Below are 20,589 nucleotides of genomic sequence, written 5' to 3'. Positions count from 1 at the left end.
TAATCTCGCAGTCCGTGAGTTTAAGACCTGCATCAGGCTCTGTGCTGACAGCTCAGAGCCTGGAGCTTTCTTCAGCTTCTGTGTCTCCCTCTCTCTCTCTGCCCTTCCCCCACTCACACTCTGCCTCTGTCTCTGTCTCTCTCTCAAAAATAAACATTTAAAAGAAAGAAAGAAAGAAAGAAAGAAAGAAAGAAAGAAAGAAAGAAAGATCTCTCAAGTTAGGTGAAGCAGTTATTATATTATCTCTATTGTGGCATTTGTGGCACCAAGCAGTAATTTTATGTTCCAGACTAAATTTATGAGAGAGTTAACATTATAAACTAGAAATCACAATCTATTTTTTAAAAATCACACAGACGAATTCTAAGGCAACCACCACCTAGGACAGAGGAAATCAGTATATGAGAAACCAGTGAGATAGAATTATCATGATTGGTCATTTTGGAATGAAACTATAACCTCTGGGTGCCCTCTTCTCAAGCACAAAACTACTGTATTAACATAGGAAGGAAAAGCGAAGACTTGGCCTTACCTGGTACCTCTGAGACTGGAAGCAGGTTAGAAAGCACAGACAATACAGCAAGGACTGCGCACCATGACAACCTAGTTCTAAATCCTACTGGAAGAGACTGTCTCTTCACAGTAATGGTCACTTGTTCTAAAATGGCTGTTCTCATATTTCCCTTTCTCACTGATGTGAAACAAAGCTAAACTGTTCAGATCAGAACTGCTAACTTCGAGAACAGCAAGTAAGTCATTATCTGGATCTTGTTTCATCTCCATTTTTCTGCATTTTCAATTTCTTCAAATTATGTATCTGGTTCCAAGCCCATTTCTACTAACTGTTAAGGCTAGAGGACAAAATATGGCAAAAGGAAATTTAAGTTTCTGAGTCTAAAAACTTACCTATATTAACAGTCTTTCCATACACACACAACAAAATACACACATATATGTATATATGTTTCATAAAATCCTTTGGGCTGAAGATAATATTTACTGAGATAAAGGACAAACCAAAAGCTGACTTTTGGCATTTTTATGAATCGAAATTTCTCGTTTCTGGTATCCCCATGCATCTACCTGAAAAACATTCATAATGTTGACCAAAAGGTCCTGCCAAATCTTGAAGTGCCTTCTGAAGCCCCAATGATTAAATTAAACTGCAATGAATATGACACAAGGACTATTTTATTGTATTACAATTCTCAGAAAATACAATTTCATCAAAATGGGTTAACAAATTTTTATTACAGTATTTTGTAAAAAACAGTAACTATAGTTTCTATTTATTGTTACCTACCTTCCACCATTTCCCATGAAGAGATAAGCTGTCATCTATGAAGGTTAAACATTATGAGATATTCTGGTTTTAGAAGAATGATACTTTGCGAATGAGATTTGGAACTACTCTTCCTACAACTACCATTTGACTTTTAAGTTTTGTTAACTATACAAAGAAATTATCTCACCTGGCAATATACAAATATATACAAAGGAGAAAAGCCCAGAAAGGGCAAGTGACTCATTCAAGATTATATAGCTACATAAATAGGAGAACCACCTGGCTTAAAAATTCTTTTCTTAGCACTGTACTATCTCTCCAATCTGAAAAAAGAATAGAATAAAAGCATGGTAGTATACTTTGTGTTAAATTTCAGATAGTTTGGCATTGGATAGTTAGCTCATTTGACATCAACAGTATTTGGTACTGCTCAGAAGAGAATACAATAAGGTATTATACTCAAAGTATTCATCTGTTACTGAATCCATGTTACTTATTATTCAGACAAAAAGAGTTGAAGTAGGGAAGAAAACCAAATGCTGCACCTAAGTATTCCCTATGTGTTCATCTCTTAACTAATTTGCAGCATTTTTAATAATTCAAACATCAATTTTTAAAATACTTAACTGTTTAACATTTCCTAGATAATAGTTATAATTGTTAGTTCAAATCTTAACTACCTCTAGTAAATTATCAAGGCATTTTAGATTTTCCTCTCAAACTATGAAGGGAATAATAAAAATTATATTATCTTCCTTCCAGAAGAAACAATGGCAAATGGAAAAAGAACCTGATGTTTTATCTCAATATTATCAGTATTCTTTTTTCAATTATGGTGTCTCAAGGAAATGTGTATATGAACACAGATAACAAACATCAAATTCAAGGCAATTTTTCCAAATAAGGTAACTGTATAAGAGGTACAAGTAATACCGGAAGCTCAACAAGCAACCTAAAGATTCAGTTTAGCACCATGGTTAAAAGCTTTGATTATCAAGCCAGGCTACTCTCGGTACTTTGGTTTCCTCACCTATAAAAATGATGATATAGCTCTACTCCTAGTTCTGAGGGGTGCTTTAAAAAGTAAATAAGAGGGGCGCCTGGGTGGCGCAGTCGGTTAAGCATCCGACTTCAGCCAGGTCACAATCTCGCGGTCCGTGAGTTCGAGCCCCGCATCGGGCTCTGGGCTGATGGCTCAGAGCCTGGAGCCTGTTTCCGATTCTGTGTCTCCCTCTCTCTCTGCCCCTCCCCCGTTCATGCTCTGTCTCTCTCTGTCTCAAAAATAAATAAACGTTGAAAAAAAATTAAAAAAAAAAAAAAAAGTAAATAAGAGAAGGGCGCCTGGGTGGCTCAGTTAGTTAAGGCTCTGACTCTTGATTTCAGTTCAGGTCATGATCTCATGGTTCTTGAGTCTGAGCCCAGCATCGGTCTCTGAGTTGGCAACGTGGATCCTGCTTGGGATTCTCTCTCTCCATCTGTCTCCATTTCTAACCACCCCCACCCCCCACCCAAAATAAATAAACTTAAAAAAAAAAAAAGAAAATAAAGTAAAAGGCCTAGCATTATTATTGAAGTAATATCTATTGTTATTCTATAATTTGTTTAAAAAAAAAAATCACCAGCCAACTAGAAGAATTTAGTATATTCTCACCTCAGTCAAATACTGCAGGCCTCTGCACTAATGATTAGCCAAAATGAGATATATTAAAAATTCACAGAAAAAAAACAAAAATTCACAGAAAAGACAGGAAAGTAGGTACAAATGAGAAAAAGTAGGCAAGTATCTTCAAATTCGCTTAACTCACTTAAAATAACATAATATGCTAGTTAAGTATGCCTGTTATCAATAAAAACATGTAACTGGCTTTGTTACAACTGTTATTAAAAGGGGGACTACACTGGAAAATAGTAACAAACATCTATATGCTTATCCTATAAGTAGATGATTCCCTATCCAATGTATCAAACCCAAATCATTAAACAAGGGATTCAACCTCTATCAGACTTTACATATTTCAGTCTTCTATTGGAGATTCCTTCAATTTTCCACTCTAAAATTAGCAGCCTTTCTGAGGCAAAAAATGTGCTTTTCTCTTTTCCTTAAGATGATAACTAAAGAATGTGCCTCTAACCATTGAGCCGCTCAGCCAGCACTCAAAAGATGACAGATTGTGGCTCTGCACCCTCAAGTAGGGAATGCAGTGTCGTACATCTAATGCATACAACTTCACAACCAGAAGCTTCTACAAGATCATTTATGTATTTTAATAAGCACATTCATAACATTTTCACCTTTTGACTTAATCAATGACATTAACAGCTCTGAAAAAACACAAATCATGTTTTCTGTGTGTTTGATAATGACTGCTTTCCACTGTCCTATCTCAATCAATCCTTAAATAAGCTGTCTCCCTTCCATCCTCTCTTACCTACCTATGCAGATCTCTATTGTATATATATCTTATTTTTATTTTCTTATATGATTACCTTTCCTACTAGAGCTCTGAGTGACATTAGGAACTATGTCATGTCTATCTTTGTGCCTAATTTGACTAGCACAGCACTTGTCACAAAGCAAATATTCAGTAAACATTTAGTAAATGATTAAATACACGAAATGTTAACTGGAAAAGATGAAAAAGGTTAATAAAACTAATGATTCTGAGAAAGCCAACTGTCAAAACAAAAATCACAGAAAGAAAATCACATCACTCATTTCAAATCTTAAAAGGCACTACACTACCTTTTATTTACATGAAAACTATTTACTTCATAAAAATATATTTAGAAACATGATAACCCCATATTCAAGCATAACTCTCAAAATTTCTAGTGTAATTTGGTAATAAAAAATAAAGAATAATACAATAAAGACTCTTATTTCCAAGACACAGCCTAAGAAATGTAACAGCTTTAATTTTTACATCACTTGCTTTCTAGCTTTTTGTTCATTTTATAGGGTTAAATCAAAGACAATTTCAAATTGTGATAATTAAAGTAAGTATATACTATTATTATTTGTTTCCTTAACTCACTTTTCTGTTTTGAAGAATATTGCACAACCGTCCACATGCTTTCTCTCCTGCTCAGACATGATTTTGGCACGTGACTTTGGAGAAAAAAACCCATCATATCCACGCTCCTTCAATGCTGGCAGAAAGAGAGTGAAGTATTGCTCTGTTTCCACTTCCTGAGGTGAAAGAAAAGTTGTCATCGACATGACAGAGGAAAACTCTAATCAAGATATAAAAATGTTTAGCATTGTGAGTGAGTTGTGACTAAGTTAGCATAATTCACATAACAAATATTATCTATCTTCCCTTACAGCTAGCAGGAGCCATTTGACAATGGCAGCTTTTAAACCTGAAAGCACACGAAATGTTTGCATGATTCTCTTGTTCACACACAGCTAGTTGGTTCCAAGTCTCTTTAGTCCCAATTTAGAGTTTATTCTACTATATTTTAATTCCTCAAATCTGGCAAAACGGGGCATATTATAAATTAAGCAGGAGGGAATAGTAAATTTTATATAGAGAGGTAATTTTATCTTTCTCAACTGTGGTAGAAAGGAATGATACTTAGAAGTGAGAAGATTAAGATCTATCAACAAAAAGCTCTACTTTAAGGAATTTTTAGGTAACTGAATACCAATCACCCAATTGTCTCTGCTAATCCAATATTATATAAAGCTAGACAATTTTATTCTTTGACCCATAAAATATTTTTAACAAATCTTTCCAAATTAAATAATATGTGAACACAGTGATTTATCTATAATGCTTATAACATGACTTTATAATAAAACTTACAAATAGCCTAAATGTTCAACAGCAGAACAAATGGTTACTCAATAAATGTATACTCATATAATGAATTGGTTTTGAAGAATTTTATTACCATGGAAAGTGCATTAAATACAATAGCATGATCTCAACTTTACTTTTGAAAATATATCTGTAAATAAATAGGAAAGCAAATTTAATATCTGTGTACAACAAACACTTCATAAGTTTTAACACAGCAACGATTTCTGGATTATGAGATTAGGTGTTTTCTCCCATCACTCTATTTTTTCAAAATATTCAATTTCTCTAGGATAAAGATTTTAGACTATGGAATTACTATTACAATAAAAAAATACTTTTTAAAATTATGATGTTTTTATTTTTCAAACTATACTTAGAGGAATGTGAGGCTATTATTACTATAAATACTAAATAAAAAGAGGACAATTAAGTAACCACAACAAAGCCAACTTTGTCTATTGCTTCCTTCCCCAATTCTATGTCAGTTTTCAGTGTTTACAAGAAAACTTAATTTTTGAAGATTTTTATTATTTCCCAGGAAGTCATATAAACCATAAACAACATAAAGATAAATTTTCAATCTATTCTAGTTTAAAAAAAAACCAAGTATTTAAAAAGTAATACCTTTCTTCTCAGGCTACGCTGAAAAGTAGCCATGAAATTATAACACTTACAATTTTTAAATACTTCATAAACATTTAATATTCTTTCGAAAGTTGCTAAGAAAAAATTACTAAACCCTACCTATAAACCTTGGCTATTCATTAGCTGACTGTTGAAAAGAAGTGATAAAACACATCTCAACAGAAAGGTGTTGCTTCAATTAAATTCATCATAATAAAATGTTATAACAGGAAAGTCTAAATTTCAGAGAAGGTTTTTAAAATAAGACAAAAATGCATTATTTACAGCATAATATTTTTTAATGTTTATAATATTTGTCATTAAGGAACAGTGGACACTTTTTTTTTTTTTTTTACAGATTCCATCAGAATCTGTGTCTAAAAAGACACAACCTTCTGCAGTTTTCTCTTTCAGCAATACCAGTGATGTGTTCATAAGATGAACTATTAACATGAATAATGGATGCAATTTTCGCTTAAGAGTAAATGCATTTAAGTGGATGACTGGCCTTTAGCAAAACAGTTCCTCTGTGGAAATGTCTTATGTCCTTATTAAAATTATCCTTTTTTTTTTTTAAGACAAAATAATTTGAGTTTTGTTTTGAACACAGGCTCTCTCCCAGAAATAAGATTAAGTTCACCTTTAAGTTTCAATCTTTTAAGAAAAAATTTTTTTTATTTTATTATTTCGTTATTTTCTTTTTTCTACACCCAACGTGGGGCTCCAACTCACAATCCCAAGATCACGAGCCACATGTTTCACCGACTGAGCCACCCAGGTGCCCCCAGAAAATTTAATTTCTATAGTATTACCTGAAGACTAATGATATCTGCATCACAGTTAACAATTTCTTCCATAATTCCCTTTTTCCTGTATTCCCAGTTTAATGCCCAGGACGGGCAATAGCCATATAGCTGCCGGGTGGCGTATTTATCACATAACACATTGTAACACATAACCGTGAATGATGCTAAGAAGTGGGAGGAAAAAAACAAAAGAGAAAAGGGAGAAAATTAGGCAACTTTTTCCAGAGAGGTGTCATATGCGTCCCTGCACAAGCACACATGGCACACAAACCTGCCCCAATGGCAGCACTGTGAGATGCCCTGGGCAAAATTCTGTTACACTGGACCTACTAAAATTTAATTGCAGTCCATCACATCAAAGAGCTTTTACTAGAATTACACATATAGTTCATATTTTAGATTTTTAGGAAATGTATTTTAATAAAAATTCAAATTCTAAATCAGAATGCTAATTTTTTGACATTTTTTGAGCAAAGCTCTGTACAAGTAGAACAAAAGTAAATTTTAGTTCTGTTCATTAAAAGGCTCTAACTTCATTAATTTTTATTAACAAAATACCCATTATTTAATATGTTTGGGGGCCTCTTACTATTCATATTGCTCTAAGCCAGAAATATATGGACAAAGTTTAGTTGTGAGAATCCTTTTTGACAAATCATACGTTCATTTCCGAAATTGAATTTTCATTTTAAAATGCCCATGGGGCACCTGGGTGGCGCAGTCGGTTAAGCGTCCGACTTCAGCCAGGTCACGATCTCACGGTCCGTGAGTTCGAGCCCCGCGTTGGGCTCTGGGCTGATGGCTCAGAGCCTGGAGCCTGTTTCCGATTCTGTGTCTCCCTCTCTCTCTGCCCCTCCCCCGTTCATGCTCTGTCTCTCTCTGTCTCAAAAATAAATAAACGTTGAAAAAAAAAAATTTTTTTTTAAAAAATAAAATGCCCTTGAACTATATATAAAAGGACTGTGAGCAAACTAATAGGAGACCAAGGTTTAAATCCTTGCTACTCAAAAATGTGTTCTGAGGAGCAAGAGTATCAGTCATCACCTAGGAACTCAAAAACGCAGAATCTTTGGTACCACAAAGACCCTACTAGGTCAGAACCTATAAGCTGACAAAATCCCCAGATGATTCACATATACATTAGTATGAAAAGCCCTGATTTTTATCAGTAATTCTCTATCCAGGCAGTCCATTAGAATCACTTTGTCCAGCGTTTTCTTTGAAAAGTGTTCGTACCCAAGATCCTACTCAAGACTAATTAAGTTAGTATAATAGGGTCTGGATATTCATATTTTTAAAAAGCATCCCAGGTGATTATAATGGGAAGTCCATATTCTTGAGAATGACACACTTAAATAAAAGATGAGGAATCCAATTAATGAGTAATACTACTTGACTGAAGCTGGTAAAGATTCAGATGATGAGAAAAGGATTAAGAGAAACTTAGTTCAATGGACCCCTGGGCATCTGACTGGTGGCCATTTTGTACACTGTTACCTTTTTAACTATCTGGGACTCATTCTTCCAAAACTATCATTATAGTTTTGTGCCTATAAATCACCCTTAACTGTCAGAAGTTGTTATGCACATCTCCCTACTCACCAGAAGTAAAAGGCACATTTTAGCACTCAGATTCTACTCAGAAAAGTACAATACATCCCAAGAAAAATTCATACTCATTTTTTAATAAGGAAAACCCAAGAATGCATTACTTTTAAAATTCAATAACTGACAAAAAACATGTTTCTGTTGTTCTTTCTCTTAATGGAAACGTAGGTATGCAGTAGTAGGAAAGCTTCACTCCAAGATTATGTTCACTCATACTCAAAAAGGGATTACTTTGAAGAACCAGAAAAATGGTGTTTTTAGTATCATAAAGGGAACAATTAATTATACATTAAGGAAGGCTAAACAAAATAAATCCACCTAAGTTAAGGGTCTGTAGAAAACCTAAAGTTTTCCTTTTACTCAGATCATCTATGTGTATCCTGTTAATAGAAGTGTTACTCGTGATAACACCGGATACAGTGGCTCCTAGAATAGGCTGACACTGTGGCTCTAGAGTGTGGTAGTTTTAAAATTACTGCCTCTGCACTTTTAAAGAGGCACAGAAAGATTTTAAAATTTTAAAGAGGCACTCTGGAAGACACAGAAATGTACTGTAGATCTGATATTTCTCAGTGTTACTAAAATGCAAACAGAACCATGAAGATGTTTCTCAATACCAAAGCATATAATTTTTTCTAAATACTTTTGACTTTACAAAAGAACACACAACACAAACAGAAGGCCTTAAAAAGTACACAATAAGTTCCCTGGTTTAGCCTTAAAAAATTATTAAAGTGTTGGTATTCAGTGATTGGTTCAACCTTGGTATTAAAACAATAAAGTTTTCATTTGTTAATTTAAAAAATGAAATTAGATATAATGAAAAATTAGATATACTCTTATGGTTAAAAAGAAGGCATTTGGGTAAATAATAATTCATAACTTATTGTAAGTAGAATTCCCAATTATAAAATGTCTAATAAGCAGTAAGAACCACTATAAATGATGTCAAATCATTACTGGTCTCTACAAAGACATAAAAAATTTATATTTTCTACAATACTGCAGTTCGAAAAATGCTAAACCATATCCTTGAATTGCTCAAATACTTACCTTCTACCATCACTATACCACTGGCCTAGTATCGTATTTTGTTTCCAATATAGCAAATATAAACTCAGTCTAAATTATTCTCTCCCAAATGCTGCCACTCTACCCACTCAAGAAAGGTAAAGTACTGAAGCAGTTTAAAATTTCAGAGGAAAATTCATTTTTTTTTAAGTCATCCAATACCCTGTGTGAAGATGTCATTTGGAAGGCCTGATTTACTTATTTATTTATTTACTCAATTGGAAGGCTTTATTACAAGGAAGAATAAAAAAAATTACCTGATGGCAGAATTTGGTCTCGTTCTTTTAATGTAATCCATGGCCTCGGAGGAAGCTGCTCTGGATGAACTGAAGGGAAAAAAATTTTAAACATTAACTTCATGTCTTCTAAAATCAGTAGTATTTACTTAAAAATGTCAAATCAACTTCTGTTGTCTCTTCAGTTTTAATGCCCCACAAACTGACTTAAAATTCTAATACTGAAATATAAAGAAGCCAAAAGAAGTTTAAGGAGACCTATGAAGAAAATACACAAATGAAAATGTGAAAAGAACATTAGGAAAGTCCTAATTGGCATTTCCACTTACACAGCCTTCATTTCTTGATTTTAAACTTTCTCTTTTAGAACATCCATGCAAAGCAAGAGATTAGAACTACATTATAGAGAAAAAAGGAAGGCATTGGTTAAACATTAATTACTCAGATATGATTATCATTACCATGGAACTAAAAGCTACCCGAGTACCAGATGAGAGAAAATTCACCAAGATTTAACTACCGCTTTTACTTCTTCCTTTTAAGAACATTCACAATTACAGGATAATTGGATTCAAGTTTGTGGATTTCCCAGGGTATTTAGTGGCTGAGAAATATGTTCCTTTAAAACAAAACACTCTTATCTTCATCCAGCCACAGTAATTTTGCCCAGAATATCTAAGATCTTGAAAGTTTCACTTTAAAGGGGTGCCTGGACGGCTCAGTTGGTTAAGTGTTTAACTTCAGCTCAGGTCATGACCTCACGGTTCGTGCGTTCAAGCTCTGGGTCAGGCTCTGTAGTGACAGCTCAGAGCCTGGAGCCTGCTTGGGATTCTGTGTCTCCCTCTCTCTCTGTCCTTCCCCCACTCATGCTCTGTCTCTCTCCCTGCCTCTGTGTCTATCTCTCTCAAAAATAAATAAACATCTATAAAAAGTTTTTTTAAAGTTTCACCTTACTGAGCATTTTGGTATTCCAACATCTACCTAAACGATGCCTGCTTTAGCTTCCATACTTTTCACAGAGTGGAACAAACATTAGTTTGCATATTCCATATCTTGCCAGGAAAGAAATGAAGCTTATCATAAGATGGCAAACAAACCAGGCAGCTGGATCAACATACTGAATCCTGGAAAACAATCATGCCTGCCAGGAGTGCCATGCCACAATCATGGCCAACTATGTAAAAAATGGAAAGCCCGATATATAAATACAGTGCAGTGTAAACAAGGAACTTTCTAGTTGTTGGGGTTCCTTATCAGCAAATGGTTAAAAATTCAGAAATCAAAGAATCCTCAAAATAAAACATGTATGGTGATGTTGACATTTTGGTGCTTCCCAAAACATTACTAATCTATTTTAATTAATGTATCACAGTGTATCAGTATAAGTAAAATGCATAGTATTCACCAACAACATCCAAAGAGTCAAAAACATGAAAAGACACTATATCTCACCAGTAATCAGGAAAAAGATGAGACAGCATGTTTTTATCCAGGTTGACAAAAAAAATTTTTTTAATATATCCAGAGTTGGTGATGGTGATAAGAAATGAATACTTGCATATGTGGCTGATAAGAATATAAATTGGTAGGGCTATCTGGGAGGACATCTTTTAAATTTTTAAACATCCATATCCCCTATGACCCAGCAATGCTATTTCTTGGATTCAGCCCTATCTGCTAAAGAAGCATTCATGGGAATTCAAGGGGTACAGCCACTCTGGAAAACAGTATGGAGGTTCGTCAAAAAACTAAAAATACAACTACCCTATGACCCAGCAATTGCACTACTAGGCATTTATCCACGGGATACAGGTGTGCTGTTTCAAAGGGACACATGCACCCCAATGATTATAGCAGCATTATCAACAATAGCCAAAGTATGCAAAGAGCCCAAATGTCCATCGATGGAGGAATGGATAAAGAAGATGTGGTATGATATATACAATGAAGTATTACTCAGCAATCAAAAAGAATGAAATCTTGCCATTTGCACTATGTGGATGGAACTGGAGGGTATTACGCTAAGTGAAATTAGTCAGAGAAAGACAAAAATCATATAACTTCACTCACATAAGGACTTTAAGAGACAAAACAGATGAACATAAGGGAAGGGAAATGAAAATAATATAAAAACAGGGAGGGGGACAAAACAGAAGAGACTCATAAATATGGAGAACAAACTGAGGGTTACTGGAGGGGTTGTGGGAGGGGCGATGGGCTAAATGGGTAAGGGGCACTAAGGAATCTACTCCTGAAATCATTGTTGCACTATAAGCTAACTAATTTGGATGTAAATTTAAAAAAATAAAAAATAAAACAAGTTAAAAAAAAACAAAAGCATTAGGGGCATCTGGGTGGCTCAGTCGGTTGAGCATCTGACTTTGGCTCAGGTCATGATCTCGCGGCTCGTGAGTTCGAGCCCCGCATCAGGCTCTGTGCTGACAGCTCAGAGCCTGGAGCCTGCTTCATGTTCTGTGTCTCCCTTTCTCTTTGCCCCTCCCCCACTCATGCTGTCTCTCTCTGTCTCTCAAAAATAAATAAACATTTAAAAAATTTTTAAGAAAGCATTCAAATAGATACTCATTACACTGCTGTTTATAGCAGCAAAAACATGGGTAAATGGCTAATATTCATTTTAGAGAAATTTATGGTATAGTTTAAGAAAAAAGGGATAGATACATGTGTGCTAAAATAGAAAAATATATAAGAAAAACTGAATGAAAACAATTAGAAAATATGCAATGATAAAATGTTTTATTAAAAAACATTTTAAAAACACGCATGAAAAGTAATACCATAACATTTCTACTGGTGTAATTTTTACATATCAATGTCTAGAAAAATATCTACACAAATACACACCCAATTTACAAGTGTGTTTACTTACATGGAGGGAACATGGAATTAAAGGTAATGGTCAAAAAACATTCTAGTCTTAATAGGAATTTTTAACATTTCTTACAAGGAGAATGATATGCTCATATGGACATATACTTAAAATTAATTTCTAAGATGAAACTGCAATGTCAGTGATATGACAAAGAACAGAAATATAATTATATGGGCTACCATCAAAAAAAAAAAAAAAACACTGTTTAATAGATATAACAGTACCAGAATTTGGATCAATATGGAAGTGTCCTCATGAATACAAGAGACAGGAGTTAACATAGTAATCTCTCAGAATTATACTTAAAATGTGATAAAACAGTAATCCTCCCATTTTTATCTCCCATACATGCCACAATGGGTGGTAGACAGCTGGGTAAGGGCAGCAAAAAAATCCTGATTCCTCTGGCCAGTGAAGCCAAAAAGGAGAAATGCAACAAGTATTACATGAGAAACTCACACTCAGTGGCGGTGGTAATCCAAAGTGCTCATGGCAATCTCTCTACCAGAGCCCAAGAGAGCCAACACATCCCACCCCTCCAGGGACCAGCAGCAATGGGCCTAGTTTGCCCACACTGAGGTTGTCAGCTGAGCCTGGAAGGGCTAAGAGAACCCATATGCTAAACCTAAACTGGGCAACTGCCTGTTAAAATTGACATTTGATTTTAAAAGGAACAAAGGGCACCTGGGTGACTCATCTGGTTAAGCGAACAGCTTCGGCTCGGGTCATGATCTGGCAGTCATTGAGTTCAAGCCCCTCATTAGGCTGTGTGCTGACAGTTCAGAGCCTGGAGCCTGCTTAGGATTCTGTCTCTCTCCCTCCCTTCTTCTCTCTGTCTCTGTCTCTGTGTCTCTCTCTCTCTCTCTGCCCCTCCCTTGCTCCCTTGCTCTGTCTCCTTCTCTCAAAAAATAACATCAAGGGGCGCCTGGGTGGCGCAGTCGGTTAAGCGTCTGACTTCAGCCAGGTCATGATCTTGCGGTCCGTGAGTTCGAGCCCTGCGTCAGGCTCTGGGCTGATGGCTCAGAGCCTGGAGCCTGTTTCCGATTCTGTGTCTCCCTCTCTCTCTGCCCCTCCCCCATTCATGCTCTGTCTCTCTCTGTCCCAAAAATAAATAAACGTTGAAAAAAAAATTAAAATAAAAAAAAAAACATCAAAAAAAAATTTTTTTTAATAATAAAAGCTTCAAGAGTCTCCAAACATAACATTCAAGATAACCAGAGTACAACTGAAAATCACTGGTCACACCAAAAACCAGGATTATCACAAATTAAGGCAGAAAAGACTACCATCAGAGATCAACACAGAGATGATTTAGATGCTGAAATTATCTGACAGAGATTTTAGAGCAGCTATCATAAAGCTGCTTCAAGAAGTAATTACAAATTCTGCTGAAACAAATGAAAAAATAAAAAGTCCAAAGAAGTTCTACTTTTTAAAAAATGACCAAAATGAAATTACTGAACTTAAAAATATAATAAAAAATAACAAAACTCACTGAAAGGGCAAGAAAAATTAAAAAACCAAAAAAATTAGTAATTTGAGATTTCTTCCATCTGAACAATTAAAGGAAAATAAACTGTGGGAAAACAATGCACAGAGCTTGAGAGACAAAGCCTCTAAAATTCATATCATCAGAGTCAAGAAGAAAAGAGAAACAACATAGGCTTAAAGTATTCTAAGAGACAATGGTGAAAATGTCTCAAATTTGGTAAATGACATAAACCTACAAATTCAAGAAGGTGAGCAAACTTCTAGTAGAATAAACCCAAAGAAATCCACACCAAGACATATCATAGACTGAAAAGTAAAGACAGAAAAAAAAAATATCTCAAAAACATCAAAGAGAAAGGACACATTACCTATCGGAACAATGGGTTTCTTTTCTGAAACCATGGTAGTCAGAGGAAGCGGCACATTTTCAAGTGCTGAAAGAAAGAACGGTCAAGCCACAAATTCCGTATCCAGCAAAACCACCCTTCAGAAATCAAGGGGAAATAAAGATGTTATAAAAGAAAAACCAAGAGACTTTGTTGCTAACAGAACTGCCCTTAAAAAATGGGTAATGGAAGTTCTCTAAACAGAAAGGAAATGGTAACAGAAGAACCAGAACATCAAAAAGGAAAGAACAAGCAATGAGTAAAATCAGGGGTAAACATAATGGATTATGTTTCTCCACATGAGCTTCTTAAGTCATAGCTGATGGCTGAAGCAAAAATCATAACATCTGTGTGATACTCTGTGCAGGTAGAAGAAAAAAAATACATATTTTAATAAAAGTGGGGAGTGTGAGGCACACAAGTGGAAGGCATCGATAATGCACTTAAAGTGATAAAATACCTTTATCAGTTGACTACACTAACTATGTATACTGTGATTCTAGAGCAAACATTAAGAAAATTATAGAAGACAATATACTCAAAAATAGCACAAATAAAACAAGGGAGAATCCTAAAAAATATTTAAGTAACCCACAGGAAACCAAGAAAAGATAAACAAAGGAAGTACATACAGGAAACAGAAAACAATTTTTTAAAATGGCACAATTAAATGCTACATATCAATAATTTTTTTTTAAGTTTATTTATTTTGAGAAAGAGAGAGAGAGAACGTGCACAGGAAGGTACAGAGAGAGGAAGGGAGAAAGAGAATCCCAATAAGCTGCGTGCTATCAGTGCAGAGCCTCATGACTGGGGGCTCAATCTCAGGAAATGCAAGATCATGACCTAAATCAAGATTAAGAGCCAGATGCTTAAGGGACTGAGTCACCCAGGGACCTCTATTGCTAATTATTAAAAATGCAATGATCTAAATATACAAAACAGCAGACTCTTGTGGGGCAGACACATGACTCAACTATATGTTGTCTATAAGAAACTTATGTCAAATACAACAACATAGTAAAGTTGAAAGACAATGGAAAAAGAAATACCATGCTAGGAAGAAACAACAACAAAAAAAGTAGGTGGTTACGTTTACATCGGACACACAGACTTAAGAGCAAAGAAAATACTAGAAAAAGAAGGTTGTTACTTAATAATAAAAGGTTCAATTCAGCAAGACTATGTAGTAATTCTAAATATGTATACACCAAACAATGTACCTTCAAATACATATAGCAAATACTGCCAGGGCTGAAAGTAGAAACAGACATCTCTACAATTACAGTTGGGGAGTTCAACACTATAATGTCAGTATTTGATGATAAGAACACTAGATAGAAAATTTAGAAAAGATATAGAAGAATGGAACATCACCACCAACTAACATAGTTTACATTTATAGAACAATCCACCAACTACAGAATATTTGCTGTTTCAAGCACCCATGTAACATTAGCCAAGACAATGAAACAAACACCAGTAAACTGAAAAGAACTGAAATAATGCAGAATATGTTTTCCAACTGGTCCCAAACTGGAATCAAAGAAGAGTAACAGAGGGGCGCCTGGGTGGCGCAGTCGGTTAAGCGTCCGACTTCAGCCAGGTCACGATCTCGCGGTCCGTGAGTTCGAGCCCCGCGTCAGGCTCTGGGCTGATGGCTCAGAGCCTGGAGCCTGTTTCCGATTCTGTGTCTCCCTCTCTCTCTCTGCCCCTCCCCCGTTCATGCTCTGTCTCTCTCTGTCCCAAAAATAAATAAACGTTGAAAAAAAAAAATTAAAAAAAAAAAAAAAAAAGAGTAACAGAAAGAACAGAAAATTTAACAACACATTCTAAATAACCCATGAATGAAAGAGGAAGTCTCAAAGGAAATTAAAAAAAACACACATTAAACAGGATGAAAATGAAAATACAACATATCAAAATTTGCAGGGTGCAGCTAAAGTAGTTCTGAGAGGGAAATACATAATGCTACATACTTGGATTTATAAATAGAAAGGATTTAAAATAAAAAATCTAGGTTTTCACTTCAAAAACAAGAAAAAAAATAAACCCAAAATAAGACAGAATTACTAAGATATAAGGAAACAGAACATTAAACATAAGAGAAAAAGATATACTGTGCAAATTTTAACCAAAAAGAATTTGCATAGCTATTTTCATATAACTATATTAATAAAGTAATGAGAAGTACATAATGAGCTGGTAAACATTACAAATAACCAGAAAGATAAGATATGTGAAAATAAACCCTCACTATATGTAATTAATAAGAACTACTAGGAACAGGGGCGCCTGGGTGGCTTGGTAGGTTAAGCATCCGACTTCGGCTCAGGTCATGATCTCACAGTCTGTGAGTTCGAGCCCGCGTCAGGCTCTGCGCTGACAGCTCAGAGCCTGGAGCCTGTTTCAGATTCTGTGTCTCCCTCTCTCTCTGCCCCTCCCCTGTTCATGCTCTGCCTCTGTCTCAAAAATAAATAAACGTATTAAAAAAAAAAAAAAGTTAAAAAAAAAAAAAGAAATACTAGGAACAAAGAAGCCCATTACATGATAAAAGAATCAATCCTTTTGATCCCTGCAAGAGACATAAAAAATAAACAAATTTATAATCAAAACGGGAGATCTTAACAGAGCTATCACTAATGAATAAAAATCAGTAATTATCAAGTATGAAATATTCAGGCAATTAATAAACTTAAACTAATATATATAGAATGCAGCACCAAATAAGTACAGAATGTACATTCTGTTTAAGTGCATACATAACACTTAGAAAAATTAAGCATATGCCGCCTAATAAATAAAATCTTTAAATTTTTTTAAATAAATTACTCTCTGACCACAATGGAATTAAGGTAGGAACCAATGACAAAACATCTCCTAGAAATAAGGAAATTTCTAAGTGATTAATCTAAGAAACAATGATGAGAGCTATTAGATAATATACGGAACTGAATGATAAAAAATCAATACAAATTGAAACCTGAAGAATGCAGCTAAAAGCCAGATTTAAAGAGAGATTTATAAATAAATACTTTGGGGAAAAAACAAAGTATAAAAGTTAATGATTTAGATATTAAAAGGTTAGAAAAAATAACAGTAGATGAAAGTCCAAGGAATAAAGATTTAAAAAACACTGATATCAGGGGCGCCTGGATGGCCCATCAAATATCCAACTTTGGCTCAGGTCAAGTTGGAGCCCTGCATTGGGCTCTGTGCTGACAGCTCAGAACCTGGAGCCTGCTTTGGATTCTGTCTCCCTCTGGCTCTGCCCCTCCCCTGCTCGATCGTTGGCTCATATTCTCTCTCTCTCTCTCTCTCTCTCTCTCTCTCTCTCTCTCTCTCTCTCTGTCTCTCTCTTCCCATCTCCCTGTCTCTCTCTCTCTCTCTCCTGAAAATAAACATTAAAAAAAAATTTTTAATCACTGATGTTAAAAAAATAATAAAAGAGTATTACTAAAACTAAAAATTGGCTCTTTTTTTCCCCCCAAAGAAATATTGCTAAATACCTGCAGGCAAGACTATGCATGAAGTAAATAAAAGCAACACAAATAACTAATATCTGGAATATGAAAAAGAGACAACACTATCAAATAAATATTAAAAGATATTCTGAACTTCATGTAAATAAATTTGAAGATTTTTTTAAAAAATTAAGATTTAGATAAAATGGGAAAATTACCAAAAAATACAACTTTCAGAAACTGATAAACGGAGTATCAGAACAGTACTATAGTTATTAAAGAAACTAAATCAGCAATTGAAAACTTCCTTCAAAGAAACCCCAGACTCTGATGTATTCTACCATACACTTAAGAAACACCAATCATAAATATTCTCTTCCAATTAACAGAAAATAAATTTTGTGATGCCTGTATAATCTTTATACTAAAACCTGACAAGAATATTGAAGAAAGGAAAATTATTGATCGATCTCACTTAAACTTACATGCAAAAAATCCTAAGTAAAATATTAGCTAACTGAATAAAGGGATATATAAAAAGGATAATACTATACTGCAACCTACTTGAATTTAATAAAAAGGTGGTATAGCATTAAAATCAATGCATTTACCAAATTAACAGCATAAAGGCCAGAAAACATATTCTCATCTTAAGAAAAAAAAGCATTTGATAATATTTAACATTTGTTCATATTAAAAAATGAAAAACTCTAACTAGGAATAGAACTTCCTTAATCTGATATATATAAAAACTACAGTGAATGCCATACTTAATCATAATTTCAAAAAGCTAATAAATTTTGAAATTAGACAAATTATCACTACTGTTAGCACCTACTAAAGATCTTAGCAAGTACAATAAGGCAAGAAAAAGAAATAAAAGATAAGAATTAGAGAGTAATGAAAGTGTTGTTATGTGCAATGACACAATTGTAGAATTAAAATAAAAATACCTTAGGATTAAGAAGATTTTAGTGAAATGGCTGAATATGTATTTATCAAAGGCACTTTCAAGTGTTCAGCAAGGTGTCTGAATACCAATAAATATACAAAACCCAACTGTATTCCATAAATGAGCAATAATAATCTTACTGAGATTCATTTTCAAAAAGACCATTTATGGGGCGCCTGGGTGGCTCAGTTGGTTAAGTGGCCGACTTCGGCTCAGGTCATGATCTCGCGGTCCGTGAGTTTGAGCCCCCCGTCAGGGTCTGTGCTGACAGCTCAGAGCCTGGAGCCTGTTTCAGATTCTGTGTCTCCCTCTCTCTGACCCTCCCCCATTCATGCTCTGTCTCTCTCTGTCTCAAAAATAAATAAACGTTAAAAAAAAAAAAAAAGACCATTTATGAGAGCATCAAAAAACTCAATACCTAGAATAAATGTAATAAGAAATGTAAAGAATACTACACAGAAACCTAAAACTCAATATCAAGAGAAATTAGAGAAAGCACAATAAATGAAAGAATATTCAACACTGCTAGATTAGAAGATCCAGTGTTGTAAACAGGTCAATTTTTTCCAAAGCGATCTATAGATTCAGTATAATCTCAACCTAAATTCCTATATTTTGGGGGAGGGGAGAAACCTGAAAAGCCAATTCTAATAATTTTAATGAAAATACAGGGTAAAGAAGGATGGGGGCAAAACTAGCTTAGACTTTAGAATCAAATCAAGATGGAAGGCTTACTCTACTGAATCTTAAGATATCTTATAAAAATGCCATAATTAAAGACACTGTTATATTATCATAAAGACAGAATTAAATAGAGAATACAAAACCCCAGAAATAAACCCATACATACAATGACAATTTATCACAAAGATGGCACTAAAATACAGTAATGAAAGGACAGTCTTTCCCATAAAAGGCTCAAAGTCAAATGGAAAAGTTATGAATATAGACTCCTATGATATACAAATTTCAATTCTAGGAAGATGATAGCTCTAAATGTTACAAGTACAAAATGAAGTTTTTAGATATAGGAAAATATATTCTTGAGCTTGGGGTAGGGAAAAATTCTTAAAAAGGACACAAAAGCAATACCATAATAGAAAAGCTCAATAAATTCAATTATGTTAAAATGTTTTCTGTTCATCAAAAAACAAATTAAGAAAGTGGAAAGGCAAACAAGAGCATGGGAGAAGATGTCTGCAACATATATGCCAACAATGACTCGTATCTAAAGCACTGAAGACCTCCTTAAAAATTATATACACACAAACCCCAACACATGCCATATGACTGGGTCAAGTGGATACATCTATATTGACAAAGGAGAATTGTATTTTTAAAGCAAAAAGGAATTAGTGTACACATACTATATATACAGCTGAATTAAACTTTTAGCTAGTCTTAATTTGTTACTGAAAGAACCTCTCAAGTTTATTATCTCTCATCAATCGACTTTAGTTTTTATAAGCCAAAAATATTTGCGATGATATTAATTTGGTTTTACATTATTGTAAATATCACCATTTTTAAAAAATTTTTACATAGGTGTCTTCTATGATGGAGATAATTTAAAAAAGTATAGACAACATATTGTGATGATGGCCTGATGCTGGAATCTAGATGTCTCTGTTTGGGATTCTATATTTTAGAAAGACATTATTCCAAGAAAAATATCTGAATTCAAGCATCTATACATTTACTCATATTTTGAGTGCTTAAGCAAAAACAAGTTTTAAGTCAAATACTTAATAGACTTCTTATATTACAAAAATTTCTATTTGGAATACAACTATTTTAGTCAGATACATTTGGTGTTCTTAATCAAAATCCTGCTTGCAAAATTTCCCCGAATGTGTAGTGAATCAAACTTGTAATTTTGTTCACAAAAAAATGTGTACAGTGTGTGGGATCCATGTAATCTGCTTACAATTAATAACTATGTACCTGTGATCAAGAGAATCTTGTGTTCA

The 20,589-nt window shown here is 34.3% G+C and overlaps 1 protein-coding gene across 4 annotated transcripts in view; it reads right to left on the bottom strand.

The window, feature by feature from the left end:
* Positions 1 to 20,589, bottom strand: part of CNOT6L (CCR4-NOT transcription complex subunit 6 like) — a 121,003-nt gene that overhangs the window by 27,691 nt on the left and 72,723 nt on the right. For all 4 annotated transcript variants that reach the window (XM_043572409.1, XM_043572407.1, XM_043572406.1 and 1 more), the window contains exons 6-8: positions 9,458 to 9,526; positions 6,528 to 6,685; positions 4,321 to 4,475 (exon numbers count right to left, since the gene is read on the bottom strand). In XM_043572409.1, coding sequence (XP_043428344.1) covers positions 4,321 to 4,475; positions 6,528 to 6,685; positions 9,458 to 9,526 — 382 coding nt within the window. The remainder of the gene's footprint in view (positions 1 to 4,320; positions 4,476 to 6,527; positions 6,686 to 9,457; positions 9,527 to 20,589) is intronic.

Source organism: Prionailurus bengalensis, chromosome B1 (assembly GCF_016509475.1).
Source record: "Prionailurus bengalensis isolate Pbe53 chromosome B1, Fcat_Pben_1.1_paternal_pri, whole genome shotgun sequence".
NCBI lineage: Eukaryota > Metazoa > Chordata > Mammalia > Carnivora > Felidae > Prionailurus > Prionailurus bengalensis.
This window is presented reverse-complemented; position numbering and strand designations above follow the sequence as displayed.